Source organism: Oreochromis aureus, linkage group 8 (assembly GCF_013358895.1).
Source record: "Oreochromis aureus strain Israel breed Guangdong linkage group 8, ZZ_aureus, whole genome shotgun sequence".
NCBI lineage: Eukaryota > Metazoa > Chordata > Actinopteri > Cichliformes > Cichlidae > Oreochromis > Oreochromis aureus.
The window spans coordinates 26407038-26425351 of record NC_052949.1 but is presented as its reverse complement, the minus strand read 5'-3'; the positions used below and the strand labels follow the sequence as shown (position 1 = coordinate 26425351).

The 18314-nt window shown below is 41.9% G+C and overlaps 1 protein-coding gene across 4 annotated transcripts in view; it reads left to right on the top strand.

Moving 5' to 3' along the window:
- LOC116330903 (myosin phosphatase Rho interacting protein) overlaps positions 1 to 18314 on the top strand; it is a 45388-nt gene that overhangs the window by 8994 nt on the left and 18080 nt on the right. For all 4 annotated transcript variants that reach the window (XM_039616012.1, XM_039616013.1, XM_031753366.2 and 1 more), the window contains exons 4-9: positions 8308 to 8459; positions 8568 to 8652; positions 8754 to 8925; positions 9169 to 9607; positions 12640 to 12766; positions 13899 to 14003. In XM_039616012.1, the coding sequence (XP_039471946.1) occupies positions 8308 to 8459; positions 8568 to 8652; positions 8754 to 8925; positions 9169 to 9607; positions 12640 to 12766; positions 13899 to 14003 (1080 nt within the window). The remainder of the gene's footprint in view (positions 1 to 8307; positions 8460 to 8567; positions 8653 to 8753; positions 8926 to 9168; positions 9608 to 12639; positions 12767 to 13898; positions 14004 to 18314) is intronic.

Here is an 18314-nt window from a genome sequence, read left to right as displayed (position 1 = left end):
AGTTCGTGTTGATGAGGAAACAGGTGGGGGGGGGGAAGCAGCATGAAAGCACAGATAGTAGCTGTGAGGGAATGTTTTTAAAACTGTGTTTTCCCTCACTAAGTTTAAAAAAAAAAAAAAAAAACTTTGTTTTTTTACTTAGAAACTTGGAGGAATTATATATATATTATAATGTGCATACAACAAACATAAGCTACCCACAGACCAGCTGATTTTAACACAGCTGCAAAGGCAACTTGTTATTGGTTAGCAATTGAGAAATGTTAAAGCATTTCAAGCACATCCAGTGTAAGGAATATGATCTTTTTTCTTTTTAAACGTTTTATAAAATAAGAATGTAACTTATCCACTAGACATCTAAATGTTTCTGTCCTCACTGGTTGAAAATACTACTCCGTTAAACTGCCTATTAGTTGTTCTTTAATATGCAAGGCGAGTTTGTTTTTTGGGATTTTTGGGTGTTACGCAGCCACGGCCAGTAAGCAAAGTGGAAAAAAGACTGAAACGGTTGTATAAAGGCTGTGTTAGAATAAACTGAGTTCTAGTCATTTAACTGGAACAATGGAAAAATTGTAAATGATTCTTAAATAAGCAATCAATATTTGTATGGACAATTTTTCACTTCATCCAGTAAAATGTGCTCAGTTTAGACCCCATACCTGCTTGTGTGTATATAATGACTTTGATGCATGTTGTGGATAAAGCATGCAGCTAGTGAGCACTTCATATGTTTTGTTGCTGCTTCGTCAAAAGTAATGCAGCTACTAAAATCATGTGATGTGGCTTAATGATTTCTGACTCACACATTTCCAATTTTAGATGTTCTCCTAGGAATTTTGCTTGCTTCACTTGCTTCTGCTGTGCTGGAGAAACATTTAGAGTATTTTATTGTTTGTAGCGTGTTCTCAGTTCTGTCTGGGAATGTGATCTTGATACTGAAGGTTGATTAAAAACACTTAGCAGTGCTGAAAATCTCCAACCGCACTAGAAACTTCCCTCACTAGTTCATGGAGGAGCGAATAGAACTGAATCAGTTCATTGAAATATGTAAAGGTGTGTGTTTAATGTTGTGGAGACTTTGAGTTAAACATTGGAGAGTTGAGCCGAATGCACTGAAAGTTGAAGAGAGTAAAAGGCTGGGAAGTCTCTCCTGCCCGCTCTGATTTTGCGCCTGGTGCTAGTGTAGCGCCAGGGGAATGCGACACGGGTGACCAAACCCATACCAGCCGATCAGGCTGGAGATTAGGCTGCTTGTGAGTAAACACTGGGGGCCGCACACTACCAACCAGCCTGCCGGAAACACAGAGGGTGACTTTCTCACGTATCCTGTAGAAATCAAAGGTCACACGAGTGTTTACCTTTACCTTTCATCTTTCTTTTTGTGAGTGAGCAGGACAGTGAGGGGGAGGGAGATGAGCTGACTTTACATCAACACATGGTGAATCTCTTTTCTGTTGCCAGTGATGACAATGGGAGGAAATGTGGTGTTTGTGACCGTGCGTGTGCACGTTTCCACTGTGTAATGTGTTTCCAGCGACACCCAGGCTGGTGTGCAGTTGTTTTCCTCTCATTGTAACAGTGATTCCAAAACTGTCTGCCTCATTGTCTTTTGGTCTTTTCATCTGCTCCACAAGGCAGGAAAAGTGGGTCAGGGAAGTGGCCGCTCTGTGCTCTAGACCCCTGAAGATAGGAACTCTCCAAGCCCTCGGAGCTTATGACAACCGTTACTGTTTTCAAACTCATCAGGCTCATCGTTGTTTACAGAGTGGCTCGAGCCATCAATAGAGGGTTGAAATGATGTGATTGAGGTTGACATTTGTTCCTGTTTCTCTGACTTTCTCTGGCTTTGTTGTATCAGAGATTTAGATGAGCCACTCCTACTCGCTCTTTGTCTTTAACTGTTTTGATGGCATTCTCTCCACTTTTATTGCCGCATGAAGGAAAACAGACACATTTAGACCCTTATTTAATATCGTTGCTATCAAGATGCTTCAGAAGGGTTCAGTGTTTGTTTCTCTTTACTGACTAAGACTAAAACAATAGTTTTAATTATAATTATGGTTCACACTCATTCAGTCAGGTGGAGATGCTGTGTAACGTTTTACATTTTGTAAAACTATTTACCAATAATTTGCACTATAAATAATACTTTCTAAACTGTAGACCACTTGTTGCACTTGAGCAGCAGAATGCTAGCCCTTCCTCTTCTTTATTCTTCTGTGTGAATGTGTGTGTGAATGGGTGGATGACTGGTTGTGTAAAAGCGCTTTGGGGTCCTTAGGACTAGAAAAGCGCTATACAAATACAGGCCATTTACCATTCCTTATTGCTGCTTCTCTGCTGAACAGACAAGACAGATTTTTGACACACACTTGCAAAGCCAAGGCAAATGTATTTATAAAGCACTTCAAACAGCAGCCACTAGCCAAAGTGCTGAACATGTGCACGGACGAAGTCCTTAAAGACTATAGAATCCAGCGCTGTCTCTCTCCGTCACTGTAGAGCTCAGCAGTATGACTTGAAAGGCACTCTGTAGTTTTCTGCAGTTCAAAATAATCCTTGGAATTGCCACAGTTCAGCAAATGTCTGAAACAAGCTGTTTAGTTGGGAAGGACAAGTAAACATTTGGAGTGACTGGAAACCTGACAGAAATCCTACCACATGCCGGTAAAATTTTTAAAAAGAACAAAAAACAAGACCACGCAGAGTGAAACTCACCCAAAGGGCAAAGGATAGACTGACCTTTGATGTTTTGTTTTTAGTACAATATGATGACATCCTGTTATGCTGTCATTATAATGTCGTAGAGCTTAAAGTGTGCTCACCATGCCCTTTCGTATGATATATTACTCAATATGGTTTCTTGAAATTTTTTTCAAGGTGAACTTTGGGCGCTAACAATGAAGGTCAAGGTCAAATGCTAAGCCAACCTAGGTATTCATGTCCTCCAAGGCCTAGTATATTATCTCTTAAGGTTGTACTGTTTTTTTCACATTTCGTGTGACCTTGACCCACTGTTCACACAGATAAAATCAGGTCTAGCTGTTATTGGTATCTACCGTCACACAAAATTTGAAAGCGATATCTAGAAAACTGCGGACACTAGACTGCTAGCACTACATACTCCTTCTCTTCAAGGGCAGAATAATAATAACTAGTGTTAATTAATTTAGACAAGAATTAGTAACAAAATATATATAGTTTCTTAATCTTCTGGCTATTTTAATATTCAAAAGTCATGCTCTGCTCGACCGTTTAGTTCCTCTTGCTTTACGGACACCCACATTTAAGCAAGCTTTCTTCTGATTGGCTTCTTCACACAAACATAAACAATAGGTAACACATATAGCTGGGGTTTCTGTGCTCACTGCCAGAACTGTGTGTTGGAGACGACCGCTAAGAGTATCCCTTTTCACTGAAATCTCAGGGATTAAAAGGATTAATTGGACTTAACGCTTTGGCTGCATTTAATTATGAGCATCTGCCACTGGAAGAGTGTATATACTGTATATAAGATAAAATAAGAGGGAAAAATGATCGGTTTCCTTGAATCCCAAGATCGTTTAACTTGGAGCAATGACGTCGTCTGATATTCTTCGCCATCTAGGCAGCAGTCTATCTGAAGCAGTAGACCCTTAAAGCTGAACTATTTTCTCCATGAAAAGAGGGAAAGATGCTTTTCTGTCTAATGCAGCATTCCTCCTTTAATGCCCTTATTTGGTGAACTGCAGTGTACTTGCAGCTCCGGGACCATACAGAGAAAGAAAAAAGGAGCACTAGCCCCTAAAAAAAAAAAAAAAAAGAAAAAAAAAGAAAAGGGGAAAAAAACCCACAGAGGAAACGTCAGATATGCCCCAGACCCAGACATTCCTCACACACAGCCTGCCACAGTAAGCACCCTGCTCCACTGATGCTGGCCCATCATAATGCTTCCCATACTTGAACGTCACTCTTAAACAAGTAAATGAATGGAAAGTGAGACATTTTTCACGAAGATCTAACACAGAGTGGGACCACCCTGAAAGGTTTTAGGTTAAAAGGTCAATGACCATGAGAACACGCTGAAGAAGGGGTCGGGAGGTGACCGCTTTAATCCAGAGCTGCTTCTGTTTTACATCATGTTTTAGAAAGGGAAGCAATGGGATTTCTGTCACTAGTGCTGTTAGAATAACCCACTCTAGCACATCTCAATCAGTTCATGGTTGTTTTAACATTGTTTAGGCTTCTCTGTGTTAAAGGTTTTGATGGAGGGGAACTGTATCGAGGAACAAGCAGCACATAAAACAGCAGTCTCTCTCCAGAGCCTGCTGTGGCGGATTTGCCTTTGGCTCTGCCTGTAAAAAGCCTCCTGGAGGATTTATCATTTATGGAGTGGGTGTACTCCACTCAATTCTAAAGCTGGCCCACTTATTTTTTTCATGCCGTTTTAACAGTTTTCTGAAAAGTTTACTGTTGGGCTGGGGCTGTAACATAAAATGTTTTTTTAAATACAGATTTTACCTAAAAGACGCGTCCATTTTCTTAGCATGAAGCATTTTAATTGTCAGTCTCGTGTGGGCCGTATTGTTTGAGTGCAGTTTTCTCTCAGTGTTGTTGTTTCTTGTGTCGTGTCACCCAGAGATCTTGAGAGGACTGTATGTGAAAGTCGTTTCTTTTAATAATACCCCATAGCCAAGCTAAAATTAGTCACCACATGGAAGACAGACACAATTGGAGGATATGGAATTGGCCCGGTTTTGTAAAAATCAAACCCAGGACAATTCATTTGTGTTTGAATAGTAGCCTTGGCAGATACATCTCCTTTGTTTTGGTGCCAGTAGCAGAGGGCAGTTTCTAAGCAACAAGTTGCCTTTATATGCTGTCAGCATCAGCTGGACTGCAGTAGTTCATGCTCCACCTAGCTCCACCTAGCAGCAACAAAATACAGTAAAGCCACCTTCAGGCACTGTGAACAGCGAAATCAATCTTACTTACTGGATCAAACACCAGTAAATATATTACAAGAAATCCAGTTTTAACAAGTTTGCTTCTCCTAAAAGTTCACATGCTGAACACATTAAAAATAGTAAGGCTGCTGAGGTCTTTGTTCAATAAAATATTTTACAGTCAGCATTTTGGTTGCATAGGAAAACAGTAAGGCCACTGTATTTCAGAATTTTCAAGGGATTTTCTAGCGGGCAGGAAAACCTTCAGGAGTCATCGTCTAATTTTGGGTTTGACCCTCTTAAGGTGGACATGAAACACTAAACATATAAAGGCTAATTTACATCATCATCAGCTCTGTCTGTGAAGCTGGATTTAAGAAATAAGTGCTTAATGTTAAAGTTTCAAAAACATGTTTAGCGCCATCTTCTGTCAGTACTGTCATGTGGTTTGGTTGCAGCTAATAGGCTTACATTAGCTTATGTTAGCTAACCAGTGAAAGAATCGATAACTGAGGGGAAAATAAGGAGACTATAACTAAAAATCACTTTTGCGCCCCAGGCTGCAGCATTGAGTTTTATGTTAAAGCTGAGGATATACTGTCCACTTTCACTGTCTGTCTCTTTAGCAGTAAGTGGCTCTATGTTTTTCGGCTAGCTGCACTCAAATAGAAAAATCCAGCTGTTATCTGTAATGTTCTGTATCTGTAATGAGGCCGATACCAGACCGACAAGCTAGAGTTCACGCTCCAGCTTTACTTCACCAGGCCAGCAAAGCAGATCTTCGCATGATGCAGTCAGCGCTATTTTATAAAATATTCTCTTTTTTCCCTAATACAACACAAAGTTTACTGCATAACAGGTTACTACATGCATATCACACCAACAACTCACTAACTTCTCATATGAAGTACTCCGTCGCACACATCAAACATTTTTTTCCTGCAGACATGCTGCTGATGAGATTCCTGGTCATGCTTTGGCAAGAAACATAGTTATGTTTGCGGTGTGGTGTACTTATGTATGTAGTAAACAGTTTGGATGTGCTTGGGCAAAGAGAGATTATTTTATTGCATAAAATAGTGCTGATTGAGGCTGAATCCAACAGAGGGTCGGATCCAGTAGTTTTTCTTGCTCAATTCCTAAATTTTATAACATTAAAATATAGCAGAGATGCAGGCTGATTGGCCTCAGCTACTAGACTGTGGCCTAGTTACTATTGTATGTGTGGGTGGAGCATTTTTTTTTATGTGTCATTCCTTCATTCAGATCATTAAAATCAGGTGTTCGAATTACTTTAATGGCCACAGGTGTATAGGACGAGTATGAAACTCAGTGGCCTGGCAGTATAAAGGCCATAAATGTCAATAATTACATGCTGAATGAGTAAAAATTTTCAAACTGAGAGACGTTACATTTATGTGTTTCTTGTGTTGTGCAAGTCTCCACCCATCAAAGGGACAATATTTCCGTTCCCCAGCCTTAAAGCAGAGATAAGACCTTCATTCTTAAAACTGCTGTTGTTGTTTTGTGGACATGGTACTCATTTTTCTATTTTTAGTTCCTAAAAATTGACAGCACAGTGTCACGGTGGCTAGCACTGTTGCTTCACAGCAAGTAGGTGCCGAGTTCAATTCCACCATCAGGCCGGGGTCTTTCTGTGCGGAGTTTGCATGTCCAAAGACATGCTGTTAGTGGAGATAGGTTAATTGGAAACACTTAATTGTCCATAGGTGCGAATGCGGGAGTGAATGTGCGCGCGAATGGTTGCCTCTCTCTCTCTCTGTGTTAGCCCTGTGACAGACTGGCGACCTGTCCAGGGAATACCCTGCCTCTCACCCTAAGACAGCTGGGATAGGCTCCAGAACCCGACCCTGAAAAAGGATAAGCAGAAGCAGATGGATGGATGGAGAGTTCTTAAAAAGTCCTAAAATTGATTTTATAAGGTGTGCAGCAGCCCTGAAAGTTGTTGCTCAATAGTCATTTAAAAACCTTTTTAGGTTATTCATTGGCCACTCATTAATCTGCAGTTTTTTCTGAATTAATCAATAAATCATTTGATGAACATAAATCCAGAAAAAACAGAAAAGTGACTATGAAACTATAAAAACAGTTACTGGTTAGTTTTTGTCTAACTGATTAAGGAAACAACACATTAGTTGGAGCTCTAAATCTGCCCCACATAGATGGTGGTGCAGAAAGGACCACACAAAAGGACTTTTTGGTTTCCTGAGCTTAGCTGTTTGTTTCGTAGAAAGGTTGAGTCAGAAAGGACTAATGCTGAGAAGAGATTACTAGAGTGCACCGACAGAATTGTTTTCCACTTCTTAAAGCGCTGCTGGGGTTCAGCTTCTCTGATCACAGCAAATATCATTCAATTTATTAATGTGGCATTAGTCTTGCAACCCTGTGGACTTCCACATAGTTGTCAGCCATTTGGTCCTTATTTTCACACATAATCATTTTTCTTTCTATTGGAGGAAATTCTTCCACAGCGTCTCAGTTCTGAGGTACGACGCCATGTAATTGCCATATTTGGCAGCCCCTAGGGCTTTACAGACAGATCTTAATAAAGCTGGATCTGTGTTCAGTGGCCTTAAAAGGAGCTGGAAAAAGACCCAGCACCTGTTTTACATCTGTAGCAGGCACAGTGCAGCAAAGGCTGATAACAGAGCGGCAGGATTCTGACAAGACACGGAGAAGGTCGGAGAGGAAGTTTGGGCGTTTTCTCGACATTAACGAGACAATACAGGTTCAAATGGCAGTCGGACCACACAAAACATACAGGGAAGTGATGTCAGAGCTTTGACTGTGGTTTGTGTTTTGTGGATCAACCATGACACTGAAAACTGTCAGTCTCTCCATGCTACAAACAGCTCTGTTCTTCACTGAGCATGCTGTTACCTTCACTTTTCACTCAGTGTGCTATAACTGCTCAACTCGTTACCATGGTGACGTGGTGATAACAGCCGAGGGTTCGTACAGTATGACAGAGATCTGAAGCATGTTTTCCTTTGGAACGTGATATGAGCATTTAGCTTGGCAGCCACACAACACATTTGTTCTCTCTCTTTTTTAAAATGAACAGGTCTTAATAAGGTCTCTAACCTAAGACTTCCCTTCGCTTAGCTATGTGACGCATAAGCATCTAAGCAAATATGGAGGCTAATTTGTGCTGAGTACCATACATGCATGTTAAACATAATGATTGGCCATGAGGGAGATTTCCATGAAGGAGATGGTAGAGATCTTTCACAAGTCACATGCAAAAAAAGTAAAACAGTTACCCACATCATATAGTGAAAACTGAATACATCCACAGTGTATAAATATCCAAATATTTGGATGCATCTCTGCTCATTTTTTCATATTGTGTCTTTTCTAGCCAAGCACGCTCCCTCAGGGCACAGTCAACATGAACCTCTGTACAGATGTCATTGATGCAGAGCCCAAGACGGGCCAGAAGAACTCACTGTGCATCATCACACCCGACCAGGAGTACTACATCAGAGGAGAGAATAAGGAAATCATCAATGGGTAATTTGTCCAGATATGATTACTGATGGGTTGTCACAGGGTTGGATGCTGATGTCTGATATTCAGAAATCTTTGTGCATGTGTGTTTGTGCACGCTCGCACCTGCAGGTGGAGTGAACAGCTGATTGTCTACCCCCGAACCAACAAACAGAACCAGAAGAAGAAACGCAAAGTTGAGCCTGCCACCTCCCAGGTAATCCTACGCACAACACAAACACAAACGTTCAAAGGTCAGGATCATGCGCCACCTTCTTTAGGCTTTCATTTTTGACTTCATTGTGCGTTCACATCCAGGAGCCGGGCCCAGCCAAGGTAGCAGTAACTGGGTCTGGTATCCCAGAAGCAGAAAAAGTTCCAGATTCAAGCTCCATCATCTGGCAGGAAGAACTGAACCAGAGGGAGGCTGAAGGGGCTGCAGTCTGGACTGCTGCTGAGCTACCTTCAGGCTCACCACTGCCCCCTGCAGGTAAGGAGGAATAACACATTATAGATAAGATCAAAGATGATATTCAAAAAGGATGTAACCAAGTGAAAAAGACACCACATTTAAGTTTTTCATTAGGATTTACCCAGCCAGTTATTTTCTAGATAATGGTTTGTTTATTATTGAACAAAAACATTCAAACGAACAAAAAAGTCAAACGTATTCAATTAATTTTGTTTTAAATAAATATATGGCATCATGGCATCCTCTGTTCCTCATCTGTAGGGGACTCTGCGGCCCAGGCTTCTGATGCAGGCTCAGTGAACGGTGATGAAGTGGACCGGGGTGGCCTGCCGTTGCACGGCTCCACCCCCCAGCCTCCCAGCGACCTGCTGTCCCCGACCGGCTCCTGCTCCAGCCTGGGAGGCATTCCGCGCTGCCTCTCTCCAGCTCCCAGTGACCCCTTCCCCTCTGGCAGCTCCCTGCTCTCCAACGGCTCGCACATCAGCGGCTCGGTCAGCTCTCTCGACTCAGATGCCAGCGGCAGCACGGTGACGAGCACAGACAGCCACCCGGCCACCCAGAGGAGCGGTCACTCCTACAGCCACCACGACACACCGCGGTCTCGGCGGTTGGAGGCCGAGGCTAGAAAGGCCGAGAAGAGGAGCCGGTTCAGGAGCCCAGACAGGCAGGAGAGAGAGGCCGTCTTCAGCCCCGAGAGGAGGTCAGTGTTCACTGACTTCTAAACTTGCTCTTATGTTATACAAATCATCCAGCAAAACGGCAACAAGTGAAGCATTTAGAAGCTGAGCTGTTTTCATTTTACATTAACGATAATCTGATTTCACAGATATTTACAAGACGTCTCTCTTTGTATGCAACCAGCTGTCAATGCAATCTGGCTGATTTTTAAAAAACGTGATGTCACAAATTCAGTCAGACTGAAGTGGAAATGGTGAATTGTGCAGACTTGTACAGTTATTGTGCCGTCTTTTGGATCCATCTTGTCTCATCTTCCCAATATCTCAGAAAATAAATGACACTACCTCTTCTAAGTCTTAGTTACGGTCGATAGCCAGCCACTCCTGACTGTCAGTAAAGCTCTCTGGGAGTTGATCACAATTAGATTAAGTCACTCGGTGTTGTCATTTGTCCACAGACATTTAAATATATGACACAAGCTATGAGCTCTAGCTCTGTGTTAGTTGTATTTTTTGTGCTCAGATGGATTTGATTGAAAAAAGTACTACATATGAGCATGCAGGTAGCATGTTGATAAGCAAAGGTGATAAGATCCTGCTCTGAACTGGTAGTTTAATCAGCATCTGATTAAACCTGATGAACCAGGTCAGTGGAATGCTTTCTTAGAATCTCAGCTCTCTGGGTTATATTGGATAGGATCAGTATTTCACCCGTGTTTTTATGGGAAAATGTGTTCCTTAACAATTGCCCCTGCCTTTCAACTTTTTCCTCCTTTTAAAAAAGTCATCCGTGTCTATGAGCGCACAGTGCAGATTTTGTACTTTCCATTCAGCAATCTGACTCTCCACCACTGGTTATGTTTGTGAAAGGTCTCTCTCGCACACACAGACACCAGTGAGGGCAACACTTCAAACAAACCTAGTAGGTGAGGTTGTTAGAGGGGTAGCGGGGTCATCTTTTTCCTCCCAGAACCAGCTTCCTGTGCCATTCAGATAGCTCCATGCCTGCCAGGCCTAAAGGGAAAAGGAGGAGGAGGAAAGTGGCCCTTGAACATTATTAGTGTCCTGAACCAGTTCATGTTCAAGTGAGCACACATCTGTCTGTACAGCAACCAGGGGAGCAGCCTCGGAGCCGCTTTCCAACACTTACCTCATTATGTAAATGGCACATTAACATGGCAGGCATCTGCGTAGCAACAGCAGCCAGCTTTATATTTTTTGACATTCCTTGCTATGTGGGGCTAAGAATGGAAAATAGACACAACAACTCGAAGCTGTGGTCCCTGACCATAAACAAGGGTCGAGAAATGTCATTAAATCCCATTACGACCGAAATCCCTTTCCTGAAAGTTCATACTTATTCACTGCTGAGTTTGTTAGTTCAGGTCAGGATGAGATGATAGAAGCAAAGCCTCTGGTCAGCAAGATCCATCTATAACTAGACGGTGCTACTGTTGGGTTAGTTTTCTACTAGTTTTGAGTCTCCATCATTCACACTGTGGCTACCTCATGCAGGTTTATCAAAAGCCACGAGCCTTTGTCCTTGTATGATGGGCTTACATGGTCTGGTTCAGGCCTGCCTGCCTAACAGAAGAACCTTTGTCCTTTTGCCCCATTTCACATTCAGTCATTTGGTTTTAGTTTGAATAATACTGTAAAGTTCAAGGAAATTCTCTTTAAAAAGACAGCATGCACCAAGTGGTACTTTTCTTTTTCCTAACTGAAATGAAGTAACAGAAGCAACAGCACTTAGCCAGAAAGCACACGCCCACCCTTGGTCCTTGTCTGTTCCTCATCTGATGTGTATTTCTGACAACTTCATGTGAGCCTGACTGGGGCAAACGGTGGCCTCCACACTGTCCTCATCCTCCTCCCCTCTGCTTTATTCCCTTTTAAGGGCAGCAACTGTAGCAGAAGTGTCCCCAAATAAGGGCAGCATTTAAGCAAAAGAGTAATATAATATTTCCCACTGCTTCTTGCCCTCTTCCTCTCTGTAATGCGGATTTCTGTTATTGAACAAAAGGTCTGTGTGGGAATGTGTCAGAGCAGGCGGTGTTCTGTGTCACAGACTGAGGAAGGTTGCAGATGGACTTGAGCGAGCGTAGGCTGTTCTCGGATCTGTGATCCAGCACTCATTTTACCCTTGGGAGATCGTTCTGTGAATCAGTTTCTTTAACGTAATCTGTTGCAAATGATCAGCTTGTCCACTACATCAAAGACCCATGACTATTACTGGGAACGTCTCAACTCTTTACATTTACATTTAAAGTATTTGCATTTTTTTTTCCTTCACCCAAAGAAACATTTCTTGACAGCACTGGCAGAGTAAGCTTTCATTTCCCACTAGGAGGCGTGACTTAAAAACCTGCTGCTACAGTGTCACAGACCTGAAGATTAACCCATAATGACTTTAGATCTTTTCTATTGCACAATCCTACAGCAGTAAAATCTTTCTAAACATATCAACAACTTTACCTGCTGTGTGACTGCAGGATCAGAAATATAAGCAAGTTTTGCAACATTGCTTCCAGTATCTGGCACCAATCATCAATGCCAAAGGGAAAAAGTTCCCAGGGTTTCAAGTAATTGGAGAATGATGCTTTTTTGGGGGTAATTTTGCAAACATGTGGTCTCTACACAGAGAGGCCTCGCACTTTTGAATTAGGAATCCATTTGTACTATAATGCTACAGGTTGCTTTAAGCAGACCTGTAGATTTATACTCTACTATGAGTAAATCAATCAGTCTTAACAGCACAAGTCCATTGTGATCAGTCAGCAAGACTGTAAGAACAGAAACAAGTAGATGATCCCAGAGCTAGGACAACTGATCTGATTAGTGACTCTAAATGTTTGTCAGGCTGCTGTAGAAGAAAGTCTCTAATTTTCTTCCAGTTAACTCATTCCCAACTCCAGCGTCTTGACCAGTTTTATAACACAGTACAAGTTAGGTCAACATGCCAACCCTAAGAGCCTTTCAGTGTCATTACCATTCATGACGATTTATAGAAACTGAATGCCTTACATGTTTAACCAAAGTGTGCATTTGTTTGCAGTCGCTCCGGTGTTATCGAGAAGTTGGAGGCCTTGGAGTTGGAGAATCCAGAGAAAATGGAGGTGGAGGAGTCGGGGAGAAGCAGAGTCAGACAGGGCCGAAGTGAACACAGACGCTTCCAGAGAGAGGTAACGTGTGTGTGGGTCTGTGTGTGTGGGAGTGTGGGTGTGTTCAGTCCAACAGTGCCAATATTGTGCTGCAGTTCACAATAGATATGGCAATATGTGTAAACAGTGATTTTCAACAACATCACATGGCAAGCCAGATGTGTTCTCAGCAGCGGACCTACCAGGACAAGTTTTGGTTCCCCCTCTGCCCCGCCGCTATCCCACCGCTCCTCTTTCTTTTCCCTTATCCTCACCCTCTTCCCTCCGTCCTCTCCCTCTCTCTGTCCTGTCTTTGTTTTGCTTGTAGGTCAGAGGTCAGCAGGGGTTGCTGTATTCATTTCCAGTTTCCACTCTGTGGTGGGATTCCCCTGGTGATTACATTTTCCTTTCCCACCCTAGCCCCTTGCGCTCGGTTACAACAACTCGGGCCTGAGTTTAGCAAGACAGTGACCCGACACAGAGTCCCCACTCGGACACCGTTTGGCCCTGGATCTGTTTCACCATAAAAATGTTACGTACACGTACGCAAATAAAGCAGCCAAGACTGCTTGTGTGTCTCTTACTGCACACAAACGCTCTGTTCTCCTTATTGTCGCGTTGAAACAATGCACACATTTCCAGCTGACGCATTTAGCCTCATGCTAACAGTGTGTATTTTTGTTTTCAGTCTCTTTGATTCAGTGCCGGATTCGGCCTCATAAAACACATGGGCTCGACAAAGTAGTGTTTGTCATGAAATTTCTCCACAGCTCATTAATACCCACTCAAACAGACCTGATTACAAAAGAATGGGTCAGTGATTCTTGCCTATTCTGTGTGTTTTCTATAAAAACATTTGCCTGCTACTTATTACTTGCACTATTATGCAAACATTCTGGTAGAGCCAATTTACACAAGTCTCACAGAAAACTGAAACATGCATCTATGCTTCCTTTTTTTGTCTGTACTATGGACTGATTTTTATGTGAAGGATGCAGTGCAATGTAAGGGCGTGTGGAAGTGTTATAAATTACTCATCATTTGTATTGTTGATGTTGAGCATGGGAATGCTGACTGTAGTTCACTAAATAGCTGTGGGTGTCATTAGTGACAGTAGTTTCTTGGAAGTTACTGAGAGCTCCTTTAAGTGTGTTTATATGTGCGTGTTGTTTAGGAACAGAGGCAAGACGTGGGTCAGGGTCTGGACTTTCCCTCTACCCTGCCCCCTCTGAGGAGAGCCAAATCGTTGGACCGGAGGACCACTGAGTCAGTCATGACGGTGAGTGTTCTCTTGTTTATGTAAAGTCTGCGATCATGCTAAAACTCCAAAGGTTCCTGTTGGAGAAGTGACCTCTCAAAGTGAGCACAGTTTGTTTTCCAGCCTTACTCACTAATTGGCAAGAGTCACTGCAGCAGCGCAGATGATAAGAAGTCAGCTGCTGTTGTTTGCTCAGTATGTTGATGGGAATTGTTAGTTCGTCATTTGTTGTGTTATACGTTTGCCTTACACATTAGTTACCTAAAAAACTGTTTGTGATTTTTAAAAAATAAATAAGATGATTCAAAAACTTCAGCACCGCAGTTTGTTTACATTCATTGAACATGTTGTGTAATGTTGGCTTTACATTTAAAGCCACTCATAGGGACGTTTCACTGGGCTAAAAGAGCCCCGTTTATAGGGACTCTAGTAGGTTTCCTTTTTAAAGAAAAAACATTTTCCCCGCTCGTATACTTGGACAGTGGTGGATGCTCATGTTAAACATGGTAAAGTCAGAGTTTGTACAGCTTAACCATGTCAGCGCAAGTAAATCCTGTGAGTGTCCTTTTCGGATTGGCTTAACACAAGCTCACGCATCACGACTCATTAGGACTTGTTTTCCATTACAATCAAGTACCACTTAATGTGCGTAGGGTCGTTACAGCAACCCGGCCGAACATCCCATGACGTCATTTGTATACGATGGTTTACCTGTTGCTCGGTCTGTGACTTTTTGTCAGACTCGAGGACCCCCCTGTTGTTTTTTTGCTATTTCTCAGGTTGCTGGCTTTCAAAAAATGACAATTTTAAATTTTCGTGAAGGGGATGCTCTCATCACTCGTCAAATGAAGCTGCTGACTAGCCGTTCAGTCAGCAGTCTGACGACGTCACATTCTCTGATCGCCTCAGATGGCTTGAAACCTCCTGCCGAGTAGGTACTGCTGGAAAAGCACTACTTGTTTCAATCAGTGTGAACTGAGGGGAAGAACCAAGGCTCATTAAATGAATCTTCATCTATGTTTTACACTGAATCATAAAACGCTACGAATCCATGAATACAAAATATGGAGCAGCAAATGGTAGCAATAAGTCCCCTTTAATCTTGAATTATTTTTAGGGACAATCTTTGCCTAAAAATGAATCAACTTTAATATTAAAGATATTATTCAATATCTAAATAAAGATTAGATATTAATAAATATGTTAAGATATTTATTAATTTACTTAAAATATAGTTCAGCTGGAGAACAACATGAAAAATCTGGGAAATGCACAAATAGTCATATACAGTAACTAAGAGTACGCATAAAGTTTCACATTTCCACACATCGCATCTAAATCCAGTTTATTATTTTTACTCGTTTTGTCTTCAGCAACTCAGCAAAGGAAGTTTTAAGCTTGCTTGACGCTTGTGCAGGTAGCATACAGTAAGTTTATCTGGACTGTTTGGCTGAAATGGGAGTTGAATATTGACATTAATATTTAATCCATAAATAGTAAAGTGTCTTATTTAACTGTCACTGTACTTGTTGTTTTGTAATCTCTGCTGAAGTCATGCCATGCTGCTGCTAAAAGCCACGGTGAACCAGTAATGAATATGGTTCAATAGGGTGATGAATAAAGGAGCAGGTTCAAAGTTTGTCCTAATAATTTTCAGACCTGAACGCTCCAGGACTGAAAGGTCAGTGCGTTCTGTCTGTGGCCTCGTAAACAAAGCTGCTCTTGTTCTGTTAAGCCGGAGGATCAGAGGTCAGCCGCAGTGCCAGGGCTTCAGCCGAGCGGAGAGAGATCGCTGGCTTGTTGTTGTTCGAGGCTAAGAGGCGTGATTCGCTTAGGTAACACAGTTAGGAGAATTAAACATTGAGCAAACTCTCAGCAGACATCACCCAACAGTATGCCACAAAAAACATTTTATGTACAGATTTAGTGGGGTTATTAACACTGTTGGTGCAAGTGGAGCATTACGGTGCACATGGGTTTGTTGTACGCTATTTTGAGCTTGAAGGGTTTTTGTTCATTTCCACCTTGATATTAATCTTGTTTCGCTACAAGTAGTCTCACAGCTCAAAATAGTTCTTTGATTTTATTACTGGGTCTTGTGAAGCCCCTCAGTTCCAGCCACTATCTAAAACTTTCTGCTCATTGGCTGTTCCTCACAAACAGTAGGTTTGAATAGCAGGTTGATGGGGCTCTGCGCACACAACCAGGACTGTAAGCCTGAAGTGACCGTATGAAGGATGCTCCCTTTCTTTGGCATCATTTAGATCTAAGAGGGGGAAAAATGTCAGAAACTGAGCATTTAGAGTACACTGTAAATAAAAGAAGGACAAAGCCACCATAAAGATATCCATTGGTTTCTGGATCCCACATTGGAGGTTAAATGTTAGCATTTGGCTACACTTATCTTGGGTATCCTATTTGGATGAGTGTTCAATGAGAGCATGACACGCTCAGTTGTCAGCTAGCATTCTTTTTCAGCTAAACTGCAGATGTTCAACACATAGACACAGCTAGTTAATACCAAGCAACAGATTTATCATATGAGGCTTAGCCCATAGCTGTCCGCTTGGTGTACTAGCATCGCTAACAGTCAAACCACCAAATAAAAATATCTTTTTTTAATACCCCCAAAAGTCCAACTAAATGGTATGTAATGAGAGTCTATGGGGACTGACTTGTTTTTGGAGCAAGTCTTAAGTGACCTTTAAAGGAACTGTTTTTTTGTTTTTTTTTAAAGCAGGCTTATTTTTCAGCCCTAGAGGTTGCCTCTTGGAACTATGGAAGAGGATTAGGGTCAGTATTTATTTATTTATTTATCTTTAACTACAATTCTGAGATTATTGTCAGATTTCAAAAATTCCAAAAGAAGTCCACAATTTTTATTTTGGTCTTCCCCCCCCCCTCCTCTTCCAGTGGCTCTAATCCTCTTCTGTATGGCTCAGTCTAATACACAGTTAGGATTTTTTTATTTATATTTTTTCATTCTATCAATATATAACATAATATGTAATAAAATTTTGCTTTCTGTCTATGATTAAAATCACGATTTCTATAAAGTTTCTTCAGAAGACTGAAGAAGTCACTTGGATGAGTGGCGAAATGTTTCTCCAGTAGATAATGGTACGTTGAGATGAACAGAATCAACTTTCTCTGACTTCAGTCAGCTGTTCATATCCAACCTTTTTTGATACTTACTGGCTGCAGCATTTTACAGGAGAAAGTAACTGTCCTTGCAGTTTATTGTGCAGGTAAACGGGCAACTGTGCAAGGATATAGCACTGTTTCAGATCCTTCTTCATCTGACTTTAAATGTGTAAAATCTCTCCACATTACTGAATTCCACTTACCTTTTTTTCAACACTGTCGTCTTTTGAGCCGAGGGCTGCTTTGATGGGAGCGTTAACATTTTGTTTTGTCATTTTGTTGTTTATTTCACTCATGCTCCTAATGTATTGGTTTGTAAAACTGCTTTAGCCCCAACATTAGCACATGTGCTGCTGCTCGCGACGTAGCGCTAAATTCATTATCATCGGCCTTTTTCTGGTAAAATAAGGGTGGAACAAGTTCTGTTGACTTTATATTGATCATGTCTTATTTCTATCAGCCATAGTCTGATGGAAATAAGATTGACTTTAAATAGAATATCTGATGCAAACCAACTGTGACTTCTGACAAACTTTATCAATGTATGATTTCTTTCCTAATGTTCCTTTGGCGTTGTTGTGGTGGTGCAAGGGTGCTGTAACCCCTGTGCTGCAGGGCGCGGCGCAGCCCCCTGCTCCCTCCCTTCTCTCCAGGTTATTCTTCTCATCCTGCTTTCTCTGTGTGCGGTTTGCTATGCTGCGTGAATTCATTCTGCTAGATATAAGGTGGAAAAAGGAGACTGTCTGAGTGTGTGTGAGCCCGTCACAACTTCCTACTGCTTCCTGTGGTCACTGTTCACGTGTGCGTGTCTGTGTGTGTGTGTCAGGCAACACCGTGTTGAGCACTTGGGTTCTGTGGGCAGCACAGCCCTGCAACACATGTGGCAGAAGTTGGGCCCAGTCAGCGGTCCACATTTAAATCCTCATACTTGTCTGATCTGCTGGCAGGGTCAACTTCTCCCTGCAGCCGACTGAGTGAGCATGTGTTTTAGCTGCTGCTGAGTTTTGAATGCTAGCAGTGAGGTATTGAACTTGAATTTGACACACTGCCACTAGCATTACCTCTCGTTTTGTTTAGGTGCTGTTTGAGAAAGTCCTTAGTGATGCTTTCTTTTAAAATGAAGATGGGTGGTGGTAGTTTGCTGCTGCAACACATGTTGCTTTGTGAAGTGTTCTTAGAATCTGTATC